The sequence below is a fragment of the Leptinotarsa decemlineata genome, unplaced genomic scaffold, assembly GCF_025532065.1.
Source record: "Leptinotarsa decemlineata unplaced genomic scaffold, Ldec_3_MD MMD2_tig00026282_RagTag_RagTag, whole genome shotgun sequence".
Lineage (NCBI taxonomy): Eukaryota > Metazoa > Arthropoda > Insecta > Coleoptera > Chrysomelidae > Leptinotarsa > Leptinotarsa decemlineata.
Genome location: NW_027412668.1, coordinates 15,365,842 through 15,390,682, shown reverse-complemented (window position 1 = coordinate 15,390,682; position 24,841 = coordinate 15,365,842). Strand labels below are relative to the sequence as shown.

Here is a 24,841-nt window from a genome sequence, read left to right as displayed (position 1 = left end):
TGTAATGGCTTCATCAGAGCTGCAATCGAGTTGACTCCCGATCGAACGGGCAGTGCAATACCTAAGGTACCAAGTACCAAAGCAAGAGGAACGTATTATCTCTGATCAGTTAGTTTTCAATTGATCCTTGACGAATTTAAGAACTCGCTTTACATTTTCTCAATAATTTGCGATTAGGTAAGAATGACCACCACTAGCATAGTGTAGTGCATTTCTTTCGTCTCAGGGCGAATTTCACATTGGTTGAAACAAATAAACGACATAGAACACACCGCTTTGGAAAATTTGACTATCTATAGAAGGATAAGTTATCTGTGTCACAGATTTGGTACTGTATGAGGCTGACAGAATTGTAAGAGGTTCAATGCAATGACGGAAATACCACAGTATTGCTTATAAGCTTTCTACTGTCGAGATACGATATTTTCACTCAAACTTCAAGTTATTTATTGCTCCGAACCCCACCTGGCCCTTTGATATCGACACCTTGTTGCATTGTTTCGTCTTCACAAAATTGTGAATGTCACCGAAACTGGCAGAGTCGTAGTTGACGTGCTCCGTTATCTTTTCTGATTGTTTACTCCTCTGTGGTTAGGTCTAAGGTCTCAGAAGAGTAAACAAATTTCTGTGTTTAGATTTAGGTAGAGTCAACATTTACTTTGAAAAATCAAGGTGAGCCGATAATTTAAATTATGTTAATGTTTTAGCAGGTCTGACAGTTTCAATGAGTTTCTATAATGCAAAGTTTTTTAATTACATACTTACCTAACAGAGTAGTTCAAGGTCTCACCTCTGCTTTTTTTCGAGGTAGGTACTAAAGCAATCTTGGTTGATTTATATATATTTTTGATATCAAGGAAAATGAGTCTTACTTGACTTATATTTTGCAGTATCAGCATTAAGTAAAAACGGATTCAGAGGATCACACAGCTCTCAAGTTGTTTTGAAATTGGACAAAATGAAGGTGACAATTTTGCCTGCTCTTTCTGATAATTATATGTATTTGGTAAGTATACTCCAAAGGCCCTTACAGAAAGTCGTCAAATTTTAAGCTGGTCTCAAATCAACATTCGATGAATACATTTAATGGAGTAGAATGTTAACCCATAATCACAAACTTTGAAAACAACCAATTTTTCAGCAGTTGTATGGTCAATTAAGTCGATGGATTTATTACTCAATGGATTTATTAGTCATATTAGTCATTTTGAATCCCATGAAATAAAATGTTTTATTCAAAGTTCAGTCATAAAGTTAGTTTCATTAAGAACACAATTGGCATAATTGACTATTATGTCAATTATAAAGTTTCGAAATTTGCATTTCAGATACTTATGCTCTCTAGTCAATCTCTGCTTAAATCTGTTCAAAATATGTTTTTCCGTTAACCAGCTGACACCCCCTACGAACGACAACCCTCAGAAGTCAAAACATATGCGAGCTAAGCACTAACGAGGTCTTACCTTTTTACGTGGGATTCCTAACACCGGTTGGACGATAGCAAGTGACAATCGAACGTTCAAGCCCCGAATAAGACAAAACTTTCAAGAATTCCTGGCATACTGAACATAAGCTTTCATAGATATTTTGAAAGAAGCGTAGGCATTCTTGACTATTTTTTCAGTAGTTTATAAAATGATTTGAGGAGTAAGAGCCCCAGAAATTTTCTGAGTTCCATAACTAAGTTGAAAAGATCACATTTGCACATTCCACATTACAGTCCCAATGTATTTGTGACCACTATTGGTTTTCAAATTTCAATTACACTTGGCGTCAGTAACCGCATCTCTACCAAAATATGTTTTAATGCCGATTTTATAATATAAATTGAAATGTTTCTTGCTGTTTTATAAGTATATAACCTTCCACAATCCATAAAATAAATAAAGCTAAATCAATATAGAATCTGCTAAGGTTGTAACAAAGGGCAAACTCAAAAGTTACAGTTAGTCAGTAACTTGTATTCAAAAATTTTTGCTGTGAATAAAATAAATAATAATATTCAATCACCACTGAGGATACAAATTATACATTCAGTAAATCAGGTGTAAATGAATATTAACACATTCCCTGCCACGTTGGTCCCATGGGACCAACACTAGTATTGCATTAATGGGCAACGTTGGTCCCATGGGACCAACATCTTTTTGAATGCTTGTTAGGCTGTTGGTCCATATTTATGTGCATTATCTTACATTACAGGACCAATGTGGCCTAGAAGGCATATTCTGTAAGAATAGTTTATTTATTATTTGGAAATTGTAATTTGTGGTCCCAGTTATTTTATAGAAGGTGATAAAAATAAAAAACTAAAATTCTTAGTTAAATGTATTTATAAACTGTCGTATTAACGACGTAATAAGTACATAAAAAATTATTTGTGAACTTCACTAAAACAGTCTATGCAAAAATGTGGCTCATTTTTACATGTTTCACAATATGTGTCTACTTTTTTGGTTTTGTTCATGGCATATTTTCGTCCGTGTGTTTCAGAATTTTTTTTGTAGCAGTTCCTGCACATTTTTCTTCTGCTATGCTTATTTCCCTCTTTCTTCACTTTAATAACGTGGTTTGCTCTACATGTTGAAGTCTGAGTAGCACAGTCGTTAGTTTCCTTGGCTCTTATTAGGTGCTTGACCACTTCTTTTTTGAAATCTGTTATGGATATTGTGTTTTCTGTTACCAGTTTATATAAAATATAGGCATTTACTAAAGATGTAGTAAGGATAAGTTCAAATCCCACTTTTCGGAACCACTTTATACTTTTCCTTAGTGGATTTGAATAGGCCCCAAATTGATCTGATAAATCTACAGCTGCCTTACCTTTGTTGTAGTCTAGTACAACTTTAGGTTTCACTTTTGTTTGCTGATTGCATGGCACTTCCATCATTTCGTTTCCATGTTTTGTAGAAAGCATAAGAATGTTTCTCTTATCTTTCCAATTGATAATGGTAATGCCGTATTGATTTTCCATGGAACAAATTTCGCCACGTTTTAACTTGGCATTTACAATTTCTTTGGGCAGACCTTTTCGGTTTTTTCGAATAGTACCAATTACATGTGTATTGGCGTCTAACATTTTTTTTGCCAAAGACAAACTTGTGTACCAGTTATCAATAATTAGTGTTCGTCCTTCATTTACTAAACCTTGAGTTAGATGCAATACAACTTTTTCAGGAGTAACAGTAGTGTCTTCTTTGCCTGCATATATTTTGATGTTGTATGTGTATCCAAATCCAGAACAAAGTTTGAATAACTTTACCCCATACTTGTGTCTTTTTGTTTTGATATACTGACGAAACCCTAGTCTTCCTCTAAATGGTAGGAGAGTTTCGTCAACACAAATCAATTCATCAGGAACATACAACGACTGAAAATTTCCTTTCAAAATATCCAGTAGGGGCGTTATTTTATACAATTTGTCACTTTTATCTGCCTCTGTATTGTCAGCAAAATGAATCATCCGTAATAACAATTCAAATCGATTTCTCGACATTACCTTGGAAGCAAAATTATTACTGAACAGTTCATCTGTACTCCAGTAGTCATGCAGTGATGGTAGTTTTACTAATCCCATCCAAGCCACTAATCCGAGAAACTGTCTAATCTCAGACTTTGTGGTGGGAATCCAAGCATGCAAACGGGAGTTTGGTGTAGCATCCTCAGCTAAAACAAGTTGTGTCGCATAGTTGTTTGTCTCGTTGCAAATAAGGGATATTACTTTATCATCTACTACAGCATCAAAAAAGTTTCCTGGTGTGCAATTCGCCAACAGTGCTGCTACCTCTGGTTTCACTCCCGATGAAACAGAGAAAGGATCTATTGGCTTATAGTTGCCAATTGTGGGCCCCCATAATGAATCTTGGTTTGATTGTGAATCTTCTACAGCTGATGATGTCAAATTCAGCGAATCTCGCTCATTATTTGGCATTTCTTGAAACGGCGTCACTGGATTTGTTGATTTATTATCTACTGAACAACTTGTTGAAGGTGAGAGAGCTTCAACACCCTGAATACCTGATTTCACTCTTTTTGTTTGCTGTATAAATGTCTGTATATTTTCTACAGTTTCTGAATCTGATGACGTTTCTGATTCGGACTCATACTGAAATGATTCATCACTATCTTTGCTCTCAAACGGTTCCCAGTCATCTTCGTCTGACATTTCTCCAAAATTGTCTGCATATTTTTGTAACTGTTCGTTTGTCAGTTTACGTTTACGATGAGACATTCTGAAATAATAATATATATACCTATTTTAGAAATGATAACTTCAAAATAATATTTGGCACTTACATTATTTTACAATCCTGAACACAAAAACAGAAAAACAAGACTTATAATTGTTATACTACACACAGTTGCCACAGAATGATATAAAAATTTTAGGTTATGTCGTGCTGTGTGCTGTCTACATGAAGGGACCAACGGCGTGTACAGCCATCGAATTGCTTCTACCCGCCGCGTTGGTCCGATGGGACCAACGCATATTTATTTTTTTTTTTTGGAAAAAATAAAATAATTTTGACTAAATAACCAAATGGAAAGGCTTCTCATACAAAAAACTACGATATAATAACATTGGCCCATAGAGGCATACAATGTGAAAATATAGCTGGCAGGGAATGTGTTAATAAATATAAATAAAATACTTCTAACAACTCACAAAAATATAGGTATATGGGACATGAGATTTAAAACAATCGATCACTATATTTTATGCATAATAGTTTTTTTTAATAAAAATTATCATATAAAAATTCTTGGAAGCTATAATAGCAACCATCTCATAACACGAATTCAACTTTATTTTTAAATATGTTAATTACTTCTTGCTTGTTTGACTAATCTTGGTAACTTGTAAAATGTGATGGCATTATAATTTGAAGACTTATATGTTTGGGAAATCTCAATAGATTACCGAATCTAGTATTATGCTCATGTTCAGAAGCATTAGACTGATAGGTTTTAGATTCTTTCTGGTAAACATAACACATTTGAGTATATATATATATATATATATATATATATATATATATATATATATATATATATATATATATATATATATATATATATATATATATATGACAGAGTGGGGATTTAAATTTGCTCAATTATTGGTCGCCAGCTGTCTCGAAAATTCAAACTGAAAATAAGTCTAATTATACGCTTCTATGCTACAAATACTCTTGGAAATTTCTTGCTTGATCCCATTTTATAATATTCAAGCTATACCATGGAATATATTCTTATAAAAGGAACTGCAAAGGGCCAAGAGCTGAACCCTGTGATACCCCAAGTTTGCCATCCTGGGTATATGAGAGAGAACCATTGTATTTCACTACCATGGTTCTATTTGTCATATATTATGATTCCAACCAATTTATCATATTGGATGGACGCCCTAACAACAGTTTATCGCTCAGAAATTTAAGACTCACTGTATCAAAAGCCTTTGATAGATCAAAAAATAGTGACGGAACATATTTATTTTTGTTAATCTCTTCATATAAATAATTTGTAAGTGACAGTGTGAAAATTGGAATCTTCAGTGGTTTATAATACCCAAGCACTTCCCCGCCCCCAAAAAGTAAGTGAAACAGTGTGCTGTTTGAATTGACCTTTTTATCTGATTGAAAAAATAATATGTTACCTAGCTAATTCAAAATGACTAACGTTTCAGAAAGTAACCCCTTTATGTTGTCACCTCAGATGAAAATAGGTATAGTTCCTCTGACAGGGAAGCTTCTTACTTACAGGTGAATATTTTGTGTTTTGAGAATTGAAAGAAGTCACTTTCCAAAACAGCTGTTTTGAAAATTGGAATCTTCAGTGGTTTATGATACGCAATATTTTTTTGAGGACTAAACTTTTCAGTTTGCCGGTAATTACACTTCAGCAGATTCTGTATTGATTAGTTTATTTTTGTCTATTTAGAGTTTTCATTCAAGATTTGGTTTTGAAATTTCAGATCACAGATGAAAATACAAAGCAAGCAGCAGTTGTTGATCCTGTTGAACCTGATACAGTACTAGCAGCTGTAAAAGCAGAAGGAGTAAACCTAACGAAAGTTTTAACTACACATCATCATTGGTTAGTAAGTTGAGAGTTGCAAAAATTACAAATGAAAACAAAACACCAGTAAATCAGTTTTGTTGGTCTGAAATTTGAGTTTTTTTTTAAAATAGGCAACAATTACACTAACCCTTTTAATGCTTTTCCAGCTATAGTATTCTGTTAGATTTCATTAATCTTCAAAAATATTTGTTTCAACATATCATATGATGAAACCCACTGGTCATTCTTTAATAATATTTTTTTTAGAGCAAAAACAAGCATTTTTCATTTATGATCCTAATCTTCATGGAAGTTCATTTAAATTTTCCAAACACGCTTATCTAATTAATCACTTTTCCCTATACTAGAAGTGAATTAGTTTTAGTCATTTCCTGGTTGTGCTAACTTGGTGTGCGAAAAGCATGTTGAGAAAAAGTGTTTAATACAGAGAATTATATTAATTTTATGTCAGAGGTTGCGATTCTACCTATAATTCATAATTGCAGGGACCATGCAGGTGGTAATGAGGAATTGGTGAAAAAATCTGCGGGTGCTCTCCAAGTATTTGGAGGAGACAAGAGAATTGGTGCTTTGACAAATGAAGTGAAGCACGGTGATAAATTTTCCATTGGGGAAATTAATGTTGAATGTTTGTTTACCCCCTGCCACACAACTGGACACATTTGTTACTATCTTACAGCACCTGGACAAACCCCAGCTGTATTCACAGGTACCTAATCATTTTAGGTTAAATCTTTTACGCAATATACTTGACGGCCATGTTACATTTTACTCCACCTCAGAAAATTCCAATCATAATACTCAATGATATACAAAAAAATGGTAAAAAAAATATGGGATTTTACATTTTCAAGAATACATTCAAATTTCTGATCAAGAAAATAGTAATTGCAAAATTTTGTTTTTGAGTAAAAATGAAAAAAAAAATGGTTTTCTAAATTTCCCATTATTACAAATGGTCGAATTTGTCAGTGCCTTTTAGTAGTGTCTATACAGTCTTTGAATTCATGAATTTATTTTGAAGCATTATTAATGAGGTTATGACAATGATAAAGGTTCTAGAATTCATCCTTGTGGCTTACAATTTTCATTTCAATATTCTGATATCTCAGAATGATATATTGAAATCAATTATAAACTCTTTTAACTTTACTGACTGCCCTACCGCAGAAAACAAATTACTTTTTTCTCTGATTGGCGTTAAAAATCGATTTTAGTGACATTTATTATTCATAGAAGGGACATTTTTGATGCCCTGGCAGTAAACATTATTTTTTTAATGCCTAGACGTTAAAAGATAACCTTTTCTTTTTGTTGAAATCTTGCTCTGCATAAGTACCCGACAAAAAAATACTCTAATTCAGAATTTTATTACAATTTCAACTCCAACATTAATGATTAAAAATCAAAATATAGAACATAACACAGAACATAACACAAATTTAAGTAGATGAAATTCTATAATGTTAATGATTGTTGTTAATATTTATAGTAATGCCCGAACAATTTTCCAACATTACTGCGTTGGCTTCATAATCCATTTTGCATTTTGTAATCATAGTATAATTTTTTATTTTGATTATTTAAACACCCTGTATAAATATAAAAAATTATATATTTCACTTGGCAGACAAAAAGATTTACTGTCTTGACTAGTTTCATTGCCTCGGCAATGAAACTAGTAAATCTGTTACTACTCTGCCTAGTTGAACAAATAATTATTAGCTTATTATATAATATCAGTACATCCATAGTATTGAACGATTTACTGTTATCTTAACAGTGAGTAATAGTAAACAGCTGATTCAATTTTTATTAGTGGTTGTATTGAAATCATCAATTATTTTAGGCAATTCTATTGTTTACTTTGATGTTTCATGAATCCATACTGGCCTTGATATGTTGAATTGGAAACTACCACGAAAAGAATCTATTTATTGAAAAAAAAATCCACACCAGAATAAAATACTGTCTTTCGATGCATGCTTCACTAACCAAGTTAGTATCATCAAGAGATGTGACTATAACTGAATTTCATGGCTACCTTAATGTGTGTATATACATATGGGCAGACCATCACCTTACCTAAATTGAATTAATTCCTGGAATAACTTATTGTTATTGTTCCTAATGTTACCTCCAAAAATAAGGCACTTCACCCAATAACCAGAACTTCAATACTCTTCTCAACGCACATTTCACCAACCAAGTTGGTGTCTTCAGGAGACTAATAAAACTAAATACGCCAACTTGGTGAAATGCGTGTCAAAAAGAGTATTGAAGTTGTGGAGATTGTTTTTGAATTAATAATAGTAATAATCTTCATTTCAAAGAGTGTTTTACACAAATTAGCGAAAAATAAAAAAACTAAACAGTGTCAATTTTCATAATTCTTAAATCTAATATCTAATAAGAATAATTTAGAAAGTCTTCTACATTATATGGTTCTACTTCAATGAGGAAGGATTTAACATTTGTTTTGAATTTGTTGATGTTGTTCAAGGTTTTACTGTTCTCTGGTAGTCTGTTAAAAAGTCGTATAGAGGCATAAGAGGGATGTTTTTCAGTTGCTACTAATCTATGTATTGGATGAGATATGTTACTACAATTACGTGTTTGATAATTATGAAGGTCCACACACTTTGTAAAATTATTTTTATGTTTAACCATATCAATTATCATTAACCATACATTACATTTCATTAACCATATCGAACATTTCTATTGAAATAAAATCAGATCCCGAGTTTTGACTTCAAAATGTTCTAGACTTTTGCTGTTTTTTTTTTCTCTCAATTTGAATTCCATATAATCATTGTCAACCACATTCAAAAAAACATATTTTTTTCATTAGTTATCAACCGAAGACGATTGTGGATACTAACAATCGAAACGTCGTGACGTAACTTGGTTTGGAATCTCTCAATTTTCATTTTTATTTATGTTAATAATATTTTTTAATTTTCAGGTTTTATTAATATTTCAATTTTTTATTTTCTGGTTGTAGCTTGTATGTTATTTCCCTCTAATTTCAGTTTTTTGTTTTAATAAAATTGTTATTTTCGGTTAATCTTTTATTTTTTTCGGGGATTTCAAATCAATTTATATTATATTAGACAATGGAAGTCTGAACTGATGAAATACACCACGAAACATTGTCAACCACCTTCAAACAAACATATTTTTTATTTCATGTAACTGATTTGCAAAAAGCTTCTGTATAAATATCTATATCATTTGGATTTTATAATTTTTAGGTGACACATTGTTCATAGCTGGTTGTGGGAGGTTTTTTGAGGGTACAGCGGAACAAATGTATTCAGCTTTGGTTGAGAAATTGAGCAATCTTCCTGATAGCACCAGAGTTTTTTGCGGTCATGAGTACACACAAAACAATTTGAAATTTGCCAGACATGTTGAAAAGGAAAATCCAGATATACTCCAAAAAATTGAATGGGCCGATGAAAAAAGAAAAAAAGGATTGCCAACTGTAAGTATATATATAAAAAATATTTTGCCTTCTGAAAAATATATTGAAGATGATGGAAAACAAACTTCAACATTTTCTCTGCAGGCTTCACTAGGTTGTTTCTTAGTACAATTTTGCTTGTATTGGAAATGTGTAAGCTTGCGACAATAATATTGATATTATTATTATATTTGGATCTATTAATATTAATAATGATGATATTTATTTCTTTGGTTGAAAAGTACAGTTGAAAATGTCAAGTCCAAAAGTAAATATATATAAAAAAACATATAAATATAAACTACATGTAACCCTATTATAAAAGTCAGTCAAAATAATATAAACAACACAATAACACAGACAGTCCAAAATTATTGATAAACATCCATAAATATAAGAAGTATAAATTTAAATAGTTCTTCAAAGGTCTACATTTTGCCATCATCTCAGATCGTATCATCAAGACTAGTTACTGCTACTTCGTAACTAGGGGTGGATGATGCAAAAGTGATTATAATCAGCTCCAACAGTATGATAATTTGGTAGTAAATATGATTAATTCATCAGATGAATTTTGTAGGTAAAATAATGTTAATTTCATGTGTAATTTTGTTTTTTATATATGTTGATAACTCTTCAAAGGAAACAAATACCTTTTGTTTTCTATACATTTGTATTGAACTCCAAAATGAATAGATATGAATTAATCAAATGAATAATCAAATTCTACACAAAATCATTATATTGTTAAAATATTTCAGTAATATTTCAGGTACCATCCACAATCGGAGAAGAGAAAAAATATAACCCCTTCATGCGGGTTATGATGGGAACAATACAAAGTCACACGAGCTGCAGCGATCCTATTTCAACTATGCAGGCAATAAGAAGGGAAAAAGATAACTTTAAATCTTAAATTTAGAACTTTCTAGAGACTATCAGAGAGATTGATTCAGGTGTAGAGTTTGGGCAATATTGATATAATAAAACTATATTTTTATTTACAGATATTGAAAATTGTTTTACTTGAAATGTTATTAAAAAATTCAAACAATATTGATTAATTATTTATATTCTTGATATATAATTAATTTTCACCTCAGTTAATCGCTTTTTTACACTAAAACAGATTTTATTAACAAATTAATAAAGATTATTGATATAAAATTTCACTCAGATGGAAAATTATCAGTCCCCAGTTGTACTTAGAAAATTCAGGCGATAGCATTTGTTTTCAACTCCTAACACCTTGGATAGCTTTGAAAGATGAAAAAGGATCCAATAAGATGTGCTGATGAGGAGTTGAAGACGATGCTTTACCCCAAAATTTTGAAGTACACGCGGTGTTTGATAGTTTTCTATGTAAGTGAAATTTTATATAAAAACTTTTATACATTATAAGTAGTGTACCTGTGAATAATATCTGTTTCAATTCCAATAGGTATGTTTGGAGTACCTACCTACCATCTAAATAGCAAGTGATTGTAATTCAAGGTTCATATGTTCAATAGTACTTGTTAGACTTTTTCTTACAGTATGCATCTGCAAGAAACTTCTGTGCATCAACACATTTTTTCAAAGAGTTTATATTGAAGGTAATTACTTTCTTCAGAAGTTTCCCACATTTTTTGTAACATAAGGAGAAGTAAAAAGTTGAAAAGCATTTTTACAAAATTTCATTTTCTGAAAAAGTATTCTCTTTAAAATTAATATAATCCGTTTGTCATATTTACTTATTAAAAATATAAAACTCCTTTTTGAAACCTATATGAGGTGAATTGGGATGTTTTTGTATCCAGAAAAATTAAAATATTTTTCATATTCCATTGATAGCATTTGTAACCCTAAATTGTTATTGAGATATTAGATTTCTCGACATACAACTGGGTGTAGGAGATAGTCACTGATTTTTTTGAACCACTAAGAAATATATTTAAGAAGTTTTATTTCTCTACTTATATTCAGATATTCGGGAGTGTTATTCTTTCAACAAAATAAAATTGAAACCATCAGATCTTGATGGAAATAGTTCTTCTCTCTAACGAATTATCTTTTCAGAATACCACAAACCAATTGGAGAAGTTACTGGTGACTTCGGTCATTTATGTTGCCAATCACTAATGGAATTGAACTGAAGGTCGAGGCTAAAATGAAAGCTATTTTTTCATATTATATTCTTCCATTTCAGCTGCATATTTTTCCTTTGACCTCTCATATCTGTCGACGTATATCTAGAATATAGAAGAAGTCTTAGCAAATAGCATGTTTTTTCTACAAATTACTCACTTTTTTGTCAGGTACTGATAAAGTTTTCCACTTAATAGCCAGTTGTCTAGTTAATTCTTGCTTGGTTGGTTCAACTTCGCCAGGTTTCAAATCCGCACTTATCTGTTCCATTAAAATTTGCCTTTGTTCTTGACAAAATTGGAAAAAAGGATTTGATGGCCTCTTTGGTGCATTAGGGTCTTTCTCTGATTTCACCGACTTTCTTTTTACTGGCCTCCTTGGAGGTCTTTTATCTGGCTTTTCATCTATGTGAAGAATAACAAACTATTAAGTGAAAAGCAGTGTCTGGCTGATGTACTACTATTTAAATCAATCAATCAACATATACTTTTACTGTCTTAAGATTTTCTTATTGACAGACTCTACAAAGTTAAAATTCGGTAGAGAAATACTAAATATGAAAACAATAAATTGAAAATTGCTAGTAGCATACTGCAAATTTAGTAAATATGATCAAATCTGTTGAAACCAGTTGTACCCCCCTACGAACTCTCAAAAGTCGAAACTAACGACTAACGAGGTCTCACCTTTTAACATGTGATTCTACACACTGACAAAAAATATTGAAATTGAATAAGAAATGGCAATAACAAATATCTCACGAAGATTTTGTCACTAAAAAAATATAGAATATGCTGCTCAGTTCCAGTTTCGCCAGGCATAATACGAACTGGTAGCATTATATAATCAAGTTGAAAAACTCTTGAGTGCTTTATATTGTTGTAAATCATGCCCTAAAGAAAATAACGCCGGACGCCACTGATTACGCGCAATTGATTATGCTAGCCATGAGCATATCGACACAGTCAAGTGGAAGTTACAGTGCGGTATGCGAAGTGATCTAGTAAGGCGATAGACATTCGAATAATAGTTGGAAGTGTTTGTTGTATTTAAAGTGAAACAAAGTTAAGTTTGATTATTATTCATTGTAGTCAATTATTGGTCAACCAACAGGGAAAAACGTAACAATAATTGAGATGATGATAACATAAGTGCTTTATATTGAGATGGTGATAAGGGTTCTCCTGAATAACTTAAAACTATTCCATTCCTTTATCAGCAACGACATGTGATTATACATTTTTAAATCATTATATGTTGGTAATGGCAGTTCCAGACCTAATATTGTAGACATATATTGTATTGTTGAATCTTTTTCGATTACTATGAACCAACAGGCAGTTTCTAAGACAAAAAGCTTAAAAACTGTCATTATTCCATTGCTTTTGAAGATTGGTCAACAATAATCTCTGGAGTTTACTCAGCGGTCCCCGACAGTTTTTTTTATATAACTGAATTAGCTTGCATGAGATGCTTAGAGTACACTACCCAAAATGCAATTCAGTATTGTAAATGGGACTCAAATAATTGCATAGAGCATAAATAGCAGCTTGTATCCCACCTCTTTGGCAATCTTTCTTAAAGTACAGCATCGGAAAAATGTTTTTTTTTCATAGCTATTCCATATGGTTTCACACTATCTTCATTTAATCCCAGGAATACTAATTGTACTGAAATTTTTCATTTCGCCATTACCCAAAAATGAAAAAAAAACTAAATACAGTTTGTTGTATATATATAGCTTCCTCGAGTGTCAAAGTTTCATTTGGTAGACTAAAAAAATTACCTTCATCCAATTTTTCTTCTTTAATTTTATCTTTGAACATAAGATGTGCAACTGCTCTTTTGTCATCATCTTCATCGAAATTGAAGTTTGAATTTGAAATAACATTCCAATCTTCCTCATAGTTATTGAGCAATCTCTGTTTGAAAAACTTCACATCTTTCAACCTGCGTTTGGTAATTTTGTTGATTTCTTGTATCCTGTGAACATTTTGAAATTTTATTTGTAAATACTGAATATCAAATGCTCTCTCACCTAAACACTAATATTTCATTTGATCTTTGCAACTGGGAACATTCTTCGAGAAGTAAAGTATACTTTTTATAGTAAAGATCATTTTTTTGATTGTCTGTATAGACTCCGTCATTTTCAGATTCATCAGACATCATTTTTTTAAAATTAGTCTATGATCAAAAAATAAACACTTAACAAAACCTAAATTTAACGTAACCTCTAATTTTATATGGTAGGTTAGTTCGTTTGTTCAAAATCCGTACTTTTTGCTCAATGTCCGAATGCGAAATTCTGGTACTATAGTAGGTTACATGTCTTGGCCTGGCCAGACTTTTTAGGCTTTAACATTGTCAGATATAATTGAATTTCATCCATACAGTTTCTATTGCTATTGAGGTCGTATCACATCAGCATTCTCACCAACCTCTTTAGCTGGTGGAAATAATCCTGAAAAAAGGTTGGTTGGATAACAGCATCAATTCAAAAATGATTCGTAATGACGTCATTATAAATAAGATTCGTCAGAAATGAAGTGATTCAATTTGTGTTAGATGTTTGATTCAATAATAGAAAGAAAGTTTTCAATTTTCTCTAACCTCAATTAGAATCGGATTTGTGCATGAATATTACAAATGTAGCTGCATTTTCAAAACCAGTGTACCACTTTTTTTATTCAAAATGTGGATCAGTAGCTATTCTTCTTCATCTAGTCAACCAACGATATGTAGAAACCAATGGAATTATCAAAGTGTGATGTGATATAATAAATGATAATACTTATTTGATAATTTCCCAGCTTTATTTTGTACCTCCAAACATCGTATATGATGAAAAGTTTTCAGCACTTTATAAAGTATAACGATCAAAATGAAGCAGAAAATGACAACCAATGTAACATAACGTCAATAAATTACGTTCAAAACCAACCTCACGCTATAGTACGAAAAAATAGTTGTCGAGGTTGTGATTCTATATATCTCATCATAATTTTTCTTCATTTGCTCATTATAATTTTCGTACACCTTTGCAAGAGACAGATTAGGGCGATAACGTCAGTCATTTCTGAGAATTCAGTGCCTACTATTTTGGAATTATAGTATAGTTTTGAATCATCATGAATACGTTTCAAATCATAGTTGATGTGACGTCATCGTTTCAATGCTAGAATGAATGTATTTGAATCACAGACGAATACGTTTTGAATACATGAGCGCCAGAAAACGCCTTAACTTTTTTCGGAAATATTCCAATCTGGAATAGGATTAGTGCCAACAAAAACACCTACTGTCAGAGGTTGAATTGAAAATGACGATATGTAAAACAATTGTGATTCTGTTACAACCTATCGAGAACAGCTGTTTATGTTCAAGCTTTGCGATGTAAATAATGTCAAATTATTTTGAATTAGGTCAAATGTGCCTGAAAAATAGAGCAATAACCATATAATTCGAAGAAAAAAAAAGAAGCAGAATAATTCGCATTATCTTGGCAATCGATTCAATATTTCAAATTATCTCGATAATCGATGCGATATTTCGAATTATAATGGAAATCGAATCATCGATTATTTTCAATTCGAATTAGTCCCTGCATCAAAATCAAGGTGGCGCGTGCGCTTAGTTTGTCATGTCATATACTATTCTTCTTCTAGAGTTTGATGTTGAGTGTTGAGTGATTTATTTCTTTTGTAATTGTTATTTCGTGTTTTGAGTGCAAAATTGATTTTATTTTGTATAATTAGTTATCGAAATATTACTTTATTCTGATACTTGATTGCACAATCTTTCGTGTTCCAGTCTTCATAGGGTGCTGTAAAATATTCCTTTCCTTTCACTCAGTAGTGCGCCTGAAGGGGTTATGGGTTTTTAGCATCGATTTTTGTGCACCTATTTACTGGTAAGTGATAGTATAACAATTTGACTATTGATAATATAATTTTTGGGATTCGGTATATTTTGGCAAGTCTTATTAAAATATTGGATCTACCCATCGAGCCATTCATTAATTATTTACGTGTCCCTTCATATTAATCATGTAGCTAGAACACTATTCAGAAGCAATTAATGAATTATCAAAACGAGATGAATTAGCGGAGTCACCAACACATTTGTGGTTTCAGTTAGGAGACATCATTCATAGGTAACTACACATTAGTCAACCAGTAGACTTCCCAAGTTTTTATGCCACCTTTGTTGGTTTGACCAATCTTTGAAACCGACAACTTCGTTAGCAAAAATTAGTGGAAAGCTGGAATGCCATCGGAAAACGAATTCACATGTTTTAGAATTGATATAAAATTAAGAAAAGTTAATCCAGTCAAGCTGCTGGAAAATAATTCCATGAAAATGAAAAGATAAATATGAGTATTATTCCGATCATTCCCAATTTGATTTCAATTTATAGTCACCAGGCCAAACAGCCGAGAGACATAATGCAATATTTTGAATTCTGCAGGCACATAGCTATCACACTGTGCACTTGCTCAAGGAAAAAATTATCATACTTTGGCTTTATCAGGAACGTTAACAATGCGTCAACACTGAAATCTTTTTTTAAATTCTGAACTGGATGAGTGAACTCTCTTTGTAATGAAATGCTGGTTAGGTTCAGTGCACCAATTACACTATTACTTACAAACTGATGAGAATAAGTTATCAAATGTGTTAAAGAATAGTTTTTATAAAAAAACGATAGTGTAGTGGTGATGGTTTTTTAAAATCTTTATAATAAATCTTTCATTTTCCGACTGACATGATACATATATGGGAATGGTCAGAAACACAATTTTTTGTGCAAGTTAGCACAGAAATTAATAAAATATGAAATACTCAAAAATATCATACACTTACATTTAAAAGTGAATATTCACTATAATTAAATATAAAAATACATGGTAGTATGATAGACACAAGGAAAAGGGATGTCTTTCCAATACCAGATATTTAATTCTTACTTTGAAATATCTCAAAGTAAAAGTGTGTTTTACCTGAATCATTTATATGGACAAATAGTATCTCAAGATTGATTTACAACATACACAATTTTAAGACAACGATAAAAATAAAATAAATACAACAATAAAAATTAATTGGCGCTCCGGGGCGACTTCATTGATTCCAGTGATTACATGGAAGATTAGTAAAAATTTTGGGCTCTTAGTAGCATTTTTTTAGCTTCATCTCCAATTACTCTAGATATGAAGTTATCCGCTGAGTTGTAATATAAGTATCATAGAAAATTCCTCAAATGTATATTGTAACTTCGTTTAATTGAATATAGATGTCGATTAATTAAATAATGTGATAATTTATTTGATGTTATGGAAAATAAATTTCAAAAATTTTAATACTCACACAAGAAACTCTTGTACAAATAAGTATGGATCAATAAGACAATACTGATATCACATCTGCAATTGTTGATATAAAACATTAGGATAATTTTATTACCTACCATTGTTTTTTTTTTCGCAATGCTAATAACCTGAAGTCTCTCAACGTAGTTTAATTTCTGATGTGTGACCTATTTTTTGATAATGATACATTCGATTATATAAATCAAGTGTCTACAAAATGTAAAGAAAAACAAATACCTTTATTAAATTTTTTTTAACATGTTCATGAAACTCTTTGTCATTGTGCTGAAAGTTTGAGACATGAATTAACCATAGATGAATAAATCTTAATGATTTGGTTAATATCAAATTTGATTTTGTATTGGATAAGTCTTTTTTTTGAGTAAATTTGAATCTACTCATTTCATAACAATATGGTTAATAATTTTCTATAGGTATTGACAATATCAACTGGTTACTGCAGGTGAAATAACGTCTGTTAGATAATGACCAGTTGAAATTTATCATAATTTTGAAAGTAGTGATTCTTTTCAAGTTTTATACTTTTTCTATTTCTTCTTCTCAAGGCTCAAGTTAGATCGATTGATGTCATCAACATCTCCATATTACCTAGCAATTGAGATAGAAGTTTTTTTATCTCGTTCGGAGTGTTTTGACTCTTGACAGGCCTGTGATCGAGTGTTTTGTATTTATCTAAAACATGAAGCTGTGTCTGCCACTTAATTAACGTCTCTGTTATACCCCTATTTTATACAGGTGTCCAATAAATGAATATTGTTTATTGAGTGTAGCCCCGTTGATTCACCTATTTTTATGGTTTTTCCAAAATGTATTTTCTTAAAGATTTTGAAGAAATTATTGAAAATTAGATAGTTCGCCCTGAAACCTCTGGCGTAAAATTAATCTACTGAAAACACTTTCCCAACACCAGAACAAAAATTACTGTCTCTTGACGCGCGTTTCGTTAACCAAGTTAGCGTCCTCAGGAGATTATTATGACTGGTAATGATATCCTGAGGACGCTAACTTGGTGAGCGAAACGCGCGTCGAGAGACCGTAATTTTGTTTTGGTGTTGAAAAAGTGTTTTCAATAGATATTGAAAATTACTTCGTGTGGTTATTTTGAACCAAATAAGTACTTTACAAGTTGTCAAAATGGTTTTCGTAAAAGCCATTCCACAACACGAGCTCTATTACTTCCGTTACACTATGTGATCTGTCAAAAACCTTCGGCTGTGTTTCACATGAAATTCTCCTAGAAATGTTGAGGTATTATGGGATCACAGGAGTTGCATTATCATTGTCATAGAGCCATATTTTTATCTCTGCAATTCCTTATTACCATCTGAATATTTTTTTTTGCTGATGATACTACCTTGGTTCGTTCTGATTAGCAATAAGATGATTTAGAAGTGTTATCTAATAAAGTCAAAGCTGAATAGCGACAAAACGCAAAAAGTTATTATTTCCTCAAATGTTTCAGTGTATTAAGTATAAGTCATCATGCTTCACAATGAAAAGCAGATTATGTAGTAGTACAATATTTATTTTTCGCCAGCTACAGGACATAACTAATATGGAGAATAACTTTTTTTCTTGTTTCATTCATTGATAAACTATGGGGTCTTACACTTGGGTAGCCCTTTAGTGCCGTGTCCATATTCCAACAAGAAAAAAAGACTGTAAAAATAATTGCACACGCTGGTTTTAGAGGAAATTTATTTTTTCAACTCGGCATTATATCTCTTCTATTGATCTACCTACAGTCGAATATTTATAATTATAACACAAGGCAAGCCGATATTAATGATTAGAACAACACGGCGTCGGTTTTATCTGTTTTAGAAAAAAATAATCCACTAATTTGGATCTATACAATGCTCTCTCTCCGCTAATGTCAAACACTTTAAAATGCAAGATTTATGCAAAACATTTTTCTTGCAGAATTATTTTTACTCAGTCAATGAGTACTTGGACTATATCAAAAATGTTGATTTTCAAGATTATGTGGATCATATTAATCAATTATTGTTATTGTATGTTTGATGTTTTTAATTTTTATATGCAATTTAAAAAATTGTATTTTTTTTCAATGTTTTTCATAATCAACAAAAAAATCAATTCATATATTTGTTGCCTTTTATCATTCATTATCAACCAGATGTGCTCAGAAAGGTATGACGATTCCAAAAATTACTTTACGAAAAAGCACTTCTGTGTTACCTATCTCTTTGAAATAATTCAATGCTGCACATTTTAAGTTTTTGGAAAATTATTTTCTAAACATAGAAGAATCTTACCATGTTTCACAAAATTTGAAAAATCAAAACAAAATTTTTGTGACGTGTCACATATCATAAAAGTAAAGTCTAAAGAAAATAGAAAAATTTTAAATTTTTTAATTGACTTGAAGTAACTGAAGTTTGTTTACTAAATCTTCTATTTCGGGTTTATACTTGGTACATTTCAAAGCCATGCAAGCACCACTGTTAACCGATTCCATTTGTTTGTTTCAATATAATATTCCATGCTGTCTCACAAAAATATGTGTATGAAAATATTGTTAGCAGAGCCATTGCTAAATCTCTCAAGTTGGTATGAGTGTCAGGTAATCTTTTCCAAGATTTCAAAATTTCTTCTTCGACAAATCCTAGAGTCCAACTATTATTCTGAAAATCTAATGATTGCATCTCTAAATTTGAATCCAAAGTATTGTAATGAACTACATCAGGATACTTGCACATTTTAGTTGTCTGTTCTAGACTTCTAAACTGGTTGAATCTTTTACTGAACTATTGGAATTAATGAGTTTATTAGGTATATTCTGGTACAGACAGGGTGTTGTTGCCAGAAACAATCCCTATAGATATTATCATGTAATTGAGAAACACCTGGTATAGTTCGTCAAGGTTTATAAGCCTATTTTTTTCAAGTAACATGAAAAAACACGATGAATGTACTTATGAAAAAGTTGGCGATGGAATTGGCTGATTTATATGAAAACGCTTGAGAAAACTATTGCATAGCGAACTACGTGTTGCGGTTGTTGCAGTTTTGTAAACTGTCCAGTGTTACTTAAATACAAAGTGTTACTTGTTTTGTGTTATTCACCTAGTAACTAATAGTTTGAAATCAATCACATATGAAAATGTTCAACTACAACTTTGAAAACTAATATGTTTCGACCACAGTTAATATTGTTATATGCGTGTGGCTTCTTTATGATAATTTAATAAGATCTTGCTCTTGGAACTAATCTTTAGACTAGCCTCTGAACTAATCTTCGAACTACCTCGATGCGCTCACATTTATAGTCAGAACTGACATTCCAGTAAATTCGTCGGAGCTTTCTTATGTTAGTCTCATTATTATTCGCTTGTGATTAGTAAATGTTGCCATGGTGACGATGAGACGTCACTATACTTTGTTGGATGGGTGTGCCCAGTGACACTGGAAACGAGTGAGTCATAACAATATTAATGAAATGAACAACCAGATATAGCGGTGTGGAATTGAAGGATGTTCAAGTATACAAGACATCGACATTCTTAGAAGCAACAGCTCTGAAAATAATAATAAATTCTACCATGATACATTCTATGTGCAATACAATCACATAAAAGAATTCCAAAGAAACAGAAGACTGAAGATTAATAATGGTGACCAAAAACTTGATAGGTAAGAGAAGATTCGGAAATGCCAAGTTTCGCTGTGAAGAAGACCATTATCCAAAATACATGATCAGAGATATTCTACCTATTGGATGAATTGGAATTGATTATAAAATAACTACCTGAATAAACTCGATGGTTGTCTGTTTTATCATTACCACCTAACCAAAATCTTTTGAAAAACAAAGAATCCGTTCAATTTGACGTGAATAAAATATCTGTTATTTATCTTATGACTTGAATTTGAGTTTCACAAACTTTTGCCTAAAGTTATTTATGGAAGCAAATACAAATCCAAATTTTCAAACATGTTGGGTAAATTCCTCCTTTGTTAGATGTTTAATAAAAAACCTTAACTTGCCTTAATATGAATATGATTGTAAAAAACTTCAAAATGTGAATATCACATGTAAGTAACATTTTTTTTTTCTTTTTCTCCTCAGAAATCTATGCCTAAATCAAGTGAAGTGACAATGTCTGTAGGAAACAGCGCAAAGAAGGCACATTTGCCGGTTTCAAGAATAAACACCATCATGAAAAGTTCCTCAGACGTAGACACAGTGGACAGAGAATCTTCCATGATGATGTGCAAGGCTACTGAGTTGTTCATAAGAACCCTCGCTTTGGAAGCTTACAATACAGCAAATAAAGCAAAGAAATTAGACTATAAGCATCTGGCAGAAGTTGTGCATACTGAGGAAAGGTATAATTTTCTGAGGGACATCATGCCCAAAAAAATTACCGTTGCAGAGTACAAAAAGATAATGGCCAGGAAACAAGGCGCCAATGATAAAGATAAAGAAGAATCTTCATCGAGTTCTTCAGATGATGAGGAAGATTCCAGTTCAGAGGAAAGTGATGGAAGTAGTGCTAGTGCTTGAATGAATAATATTTTTTGGAACTGTATTATTGATTATGGTTCTGTGAACCATTTTATACTCCTAAAATGGGTTATCTGTAATGTAAAGCTTTATGTATCAATTTAAAAAAATGGTTTTTCAAAATGAAAAAAAACTTGAGTACAAGCAGTGAAAATAATATGATTACTGAAATGATTGGCCAACATAATGGGTCTGAGACCTCAAAACAATTATTAAATGGGCATGGAAAATAGCTTTCAAATATGTAAATTTATTATTGAGTGAAAGTTATTTTATCGTGGAGGGGATCAGGAAATTGAACTCCTTTGGGAATTTTCATCTTCAACATCTATAAAAGAAATTTGGAAATAAGAGAAAGAATAACTATAAGGCATAGTTGGTTTTATAATTCTGAAGATGAAGCCAGATTTTGGTCTTTGAAAAATTGAGTATTTAAAAATTCTTATCTTCTTTTTGATAGTCAAAATTATCAAATATGATATAATTTTGATGAACAGCACTTTTTTTATGAAAAATATATTGAAAGGATGGTTTCAAAACTTTTTCATCAATGATATTTTTTTTGTTTAAGGTGTACCAATTCTTACCCTAAGATGTTTTATGTGTTACAGAAGCAAAAAATAATATTTTTTCAAATTTTAACTTGCTCACTTTAGGAATTATTATTTATTAGTTATTATGGGTAGTTTGTGGAAAAGAGTTCGTTTATAACAGTTCAACTAACAGTGTTCATTTGTACATTTTTTTTTACTTATCGGCAAGAATATGTTACTTAGCTAGATAGGGTGACATGAAAGTGATGACTAATTTACAAAAAAAAAAACACTCATGGTCTTAAGCCATGACAATTTGAGAATATTTCATCAAATCAAACCAAATATACCTACTTAATTGTCGGAAGAAAAATCTTGAAGACAAAGCCTTATAATTATTGTTAATAATAATTTTTCTGGAGAAAATCCTTTTAAAACAACCAATATAAACCAATATATAAAACCAATATAAATAAAAATAAAATTATTTGAACATTCTGTGTCATTGTGTTGTTTTCATGAATCTTATTTTTGTTAAATTACTCTTAACATTCCTTCTGAAATTGGTGAGTATCTTGTAATTTTTTGATCCTGTTATACTTTTTCTTCTCTTGCAAATTTGTATGCTTCTCCAATTTTATTTCTTTTTTTTTTAAATAAATGTCTTAGACTTGTATTTTTTCAAATGACCTGCTCCTGATGTTCCTTCATTTAACTTAGATATCAATGTAACATTTGATGTTTTGAAATTCATAAAAAGGTTGATGTTGGGTTGATTGATGAATATTATGGTAGTTAAGATTGTTAGTATAATCATTTTTCTAAAAATTTTGTGAGAAGATTGGAAAATCTGCCATTCCAGGTTTATTCAGGAGTTGTTAGAGTTGAAAATATTTAAAGGAGCTCTGTAAGACATTACCAATTGAATTTTGATATGTCTGTATGAGGAACTTTTTTATAAAATCCTTTTGTAATGCGAACAGCAACAGTTCTGAGTACTTTCTTATATATATATATATATATATATATATATATATATATATATATATATATATATATATATATATATATATTGTCAGATTCTAAATGACGATATCATTTATCAATGGCAGTGAACTGATCTTGGAATATCAAGGATAGGTCCTAATTTAGGTCCAACATAGCTTTCTATAATTTATATTTCTATTTCTATTTATAATTAATTTTCAGAAATCTCAACAGTAGTATTTCAGGTGACCTCAAGATTAAGTTGTTACCTTCAGAAAAATCATCTTTAGAGTGTTCACCACAGTACTCCTCTTCCAGTGAAAAAACCCACGGAAAATGAACAGCTCTTCTGGTGTTCCTCAGTGTCCTTTTTATTTTTGAATGGTCCATTATTACGGATTTGAGGGGCATTTTCAACAGCATGATTTCTAATGGACCATTCCAATCTTCATAAAATATTTTCAGGCCATCTTGAATGGGAAATTCGGAAACTATAAGAATTACAAATTCGATTGAATCGAAAAAAAGTTGCTCAATTAAATCGTATTTAAATGACGTTTTAAATTTTAGTAAATTCCAATTGTGTGTACATCAGTGAAATTTTCACTACGAAGGCTATATGAAAATCAAACTTGGTAGACTGAACTATTATTGCTTTCATGCAAATTTCATCTTCTTGGTGTAATGATGAAGGCAGCAGCAAGTATTGTATCGTTAACAGTGTGAAAATGAAAAAAGCTATTTGCCAAGTGGAAATGTGTAGAGCTTAGTCTGTTACATACTATTAGGCGTATTTGTGTTCGCAGTTAAAACGATTCTAGGATAGTTCAGAATAGTTACCCGGCTGATTATTGACCGTGGACTAGCGCAAAACTTCAAGTCTCAACTATGCGACTACATTTGATAATTCGAAAACCGTTCAAATAGCGAACCCCAATTCGGCTAACAATTAGCGTCCTAATTTACAACTTTCCCTGATAACATATCCATGTTTTATTTCAAGCTAAAACAAAATACGAAGATCAGAAAGCACCTATGATTTATATGATTTTATTTTTTTGTATCATATTTTAATCGTTTGACCTTATAACCACCTTGTGTTTAAGTAACACTTATTTGTGTTTCGCTATTCAATAGCTTTCTCAGACATGATCATACTAACTAAATTATACCTGATTAGTGCTTTATATAATATATCAATTCGAATTTGACCTTCTATCTAATTGAAAACTAACAATTTTACTAAAGTATAGGCATAAACTAATTGAGAATTTGAGCATTATAAAAGGAACTACATACTTGATGTCTATTAATTTCACCAGAGTTCAGGTATAAAATTAAACATTCAAACATTATAAAAGAAATTTTACCAAATCATTAGATTGATATGTAATAACCTAATTGCCAATTTCCATATTAGAAAACAGATTCAACAGAGGGGAAGAATTCCATTCTATTTGGCCATTCAGTAAATTTATCGAATTCTCACATCTATTAATTTCTAAGCATTCCAAAATATTGAGTTACAAATCTTACTCTTCCAGTTGAAATACAGTTCTCCGAAAAGGTATGTGGAATAAGTAGTTGATATCAGAGATTACTCTTCTGCTTGATATTGATACAATATTGAATGTTTTTGACTTATGTATCATCATGAATAAGCTCGTTCGGGATTTTACTTGCGTATTGTTTTTTGATAGAGGCATAGATATTTCCAGAT

The 24,841-nt window shown here is 31.2% G+C and overlaps 4 protein-coding genes across 7 annotated transcripts in view; 3 read left to right on the top strand and 1 right to left on the bottom strand.

Annotated features, from left to right (window-relative positions):
• Positions 1-35: 35 nt before the first annotated feature.
• Positions 36-10,604, top strand: tzn (hydroxyacylglutathione hydrolase tenzing norgay). Of its 4 annotated transcripts, none has more exons than XM_074179892.1 (7): positions 385-641; positions 711-807; positions 891-1,006; positions 5,975-6,096; positions 6,567-6,790; positions 9,339-9,571; positions 10,323-10,604. In XM_074179892.1, the coding sequence occupies exons 2-7, from the start codon at positions 738-740 to the stop codon at positions 10,464-10,466; spliced, it is 909 nt and encodes a 302-aa protein (XP_074035993.1). In that variant the 5' UTR covers positions 385-641; positions 711-737; the 3' UTR covers positions 10,467-10,604. The 4 variants fall into 4 exon arrangements, with proteins under 4 accessions (XP_074035996.1, XP_074035993.1, XP_074035994.1 ...); XM_074179893.1 differs by having other exon boundaries at positions 708-807; XM_074179895.1 differs by lacking the exons at positions 385-641; positions 711-807 and adding an exon at positions 36-177.
• On the bottom strand, positions 9,387-13,934 carry LOC111514058 (uncharacterized). The gene is made up of 4 exons (XM_023170299.2): positions 13,716-13,934; positions 13,464-13,660; positions 11,837-12,081; positions 9,387-11,781 (listed from the first exon to the last, which is right to left on the bottom strand). The coding sequence occupies exons 1-4, from the start codon at positions 13,847-13,849 to the stop codon at positions 11,707-11,709; spliced, it is 651 nt and encodes a 216-aa protein (XP_023026067.1). The 5' UTR covers positions 13,850-13,934; the 3' UTR covers positions 9,387-11,706.
• A 1,385-nt stretch (positions 13,935-15,319) lies between these two features.
• LOC111512181 (monocarboxylate transporter 9) overlaps positions 15,320-24,841 on the top strand; it is a 54,675-nt gene continuing 45,153 nt past the window's right edge. The window contains exon 1 of the mRNA XM_074179885.1: positions 15,320-15,590. The gene's annotated coding sequence lies outside the window, so the exon portion shown is untranslated. The remainder of the gene's footprint in view (positions 15,591-24,841) is intronic.
• Chrac-16 (chromatin accessibility complex protein 1) lies at positions 20,494-22,808 on the top strand. The gene is made up of 2 exons (XM_074179889.1): positions 20,494-20,727; positions 21,164-22,808. The coding sequence occupies exon 2, from the start codon at positions 21,170-21,172 to the stop codon at positions 21,599-21,601; it is 432 nt and encodes a 143-aa protein (XP_074035990.1). The 5' UTR covers positions 20,494-20,727; positions 21,164-21,169; the 3' UTR covers positions 21,602-22,808.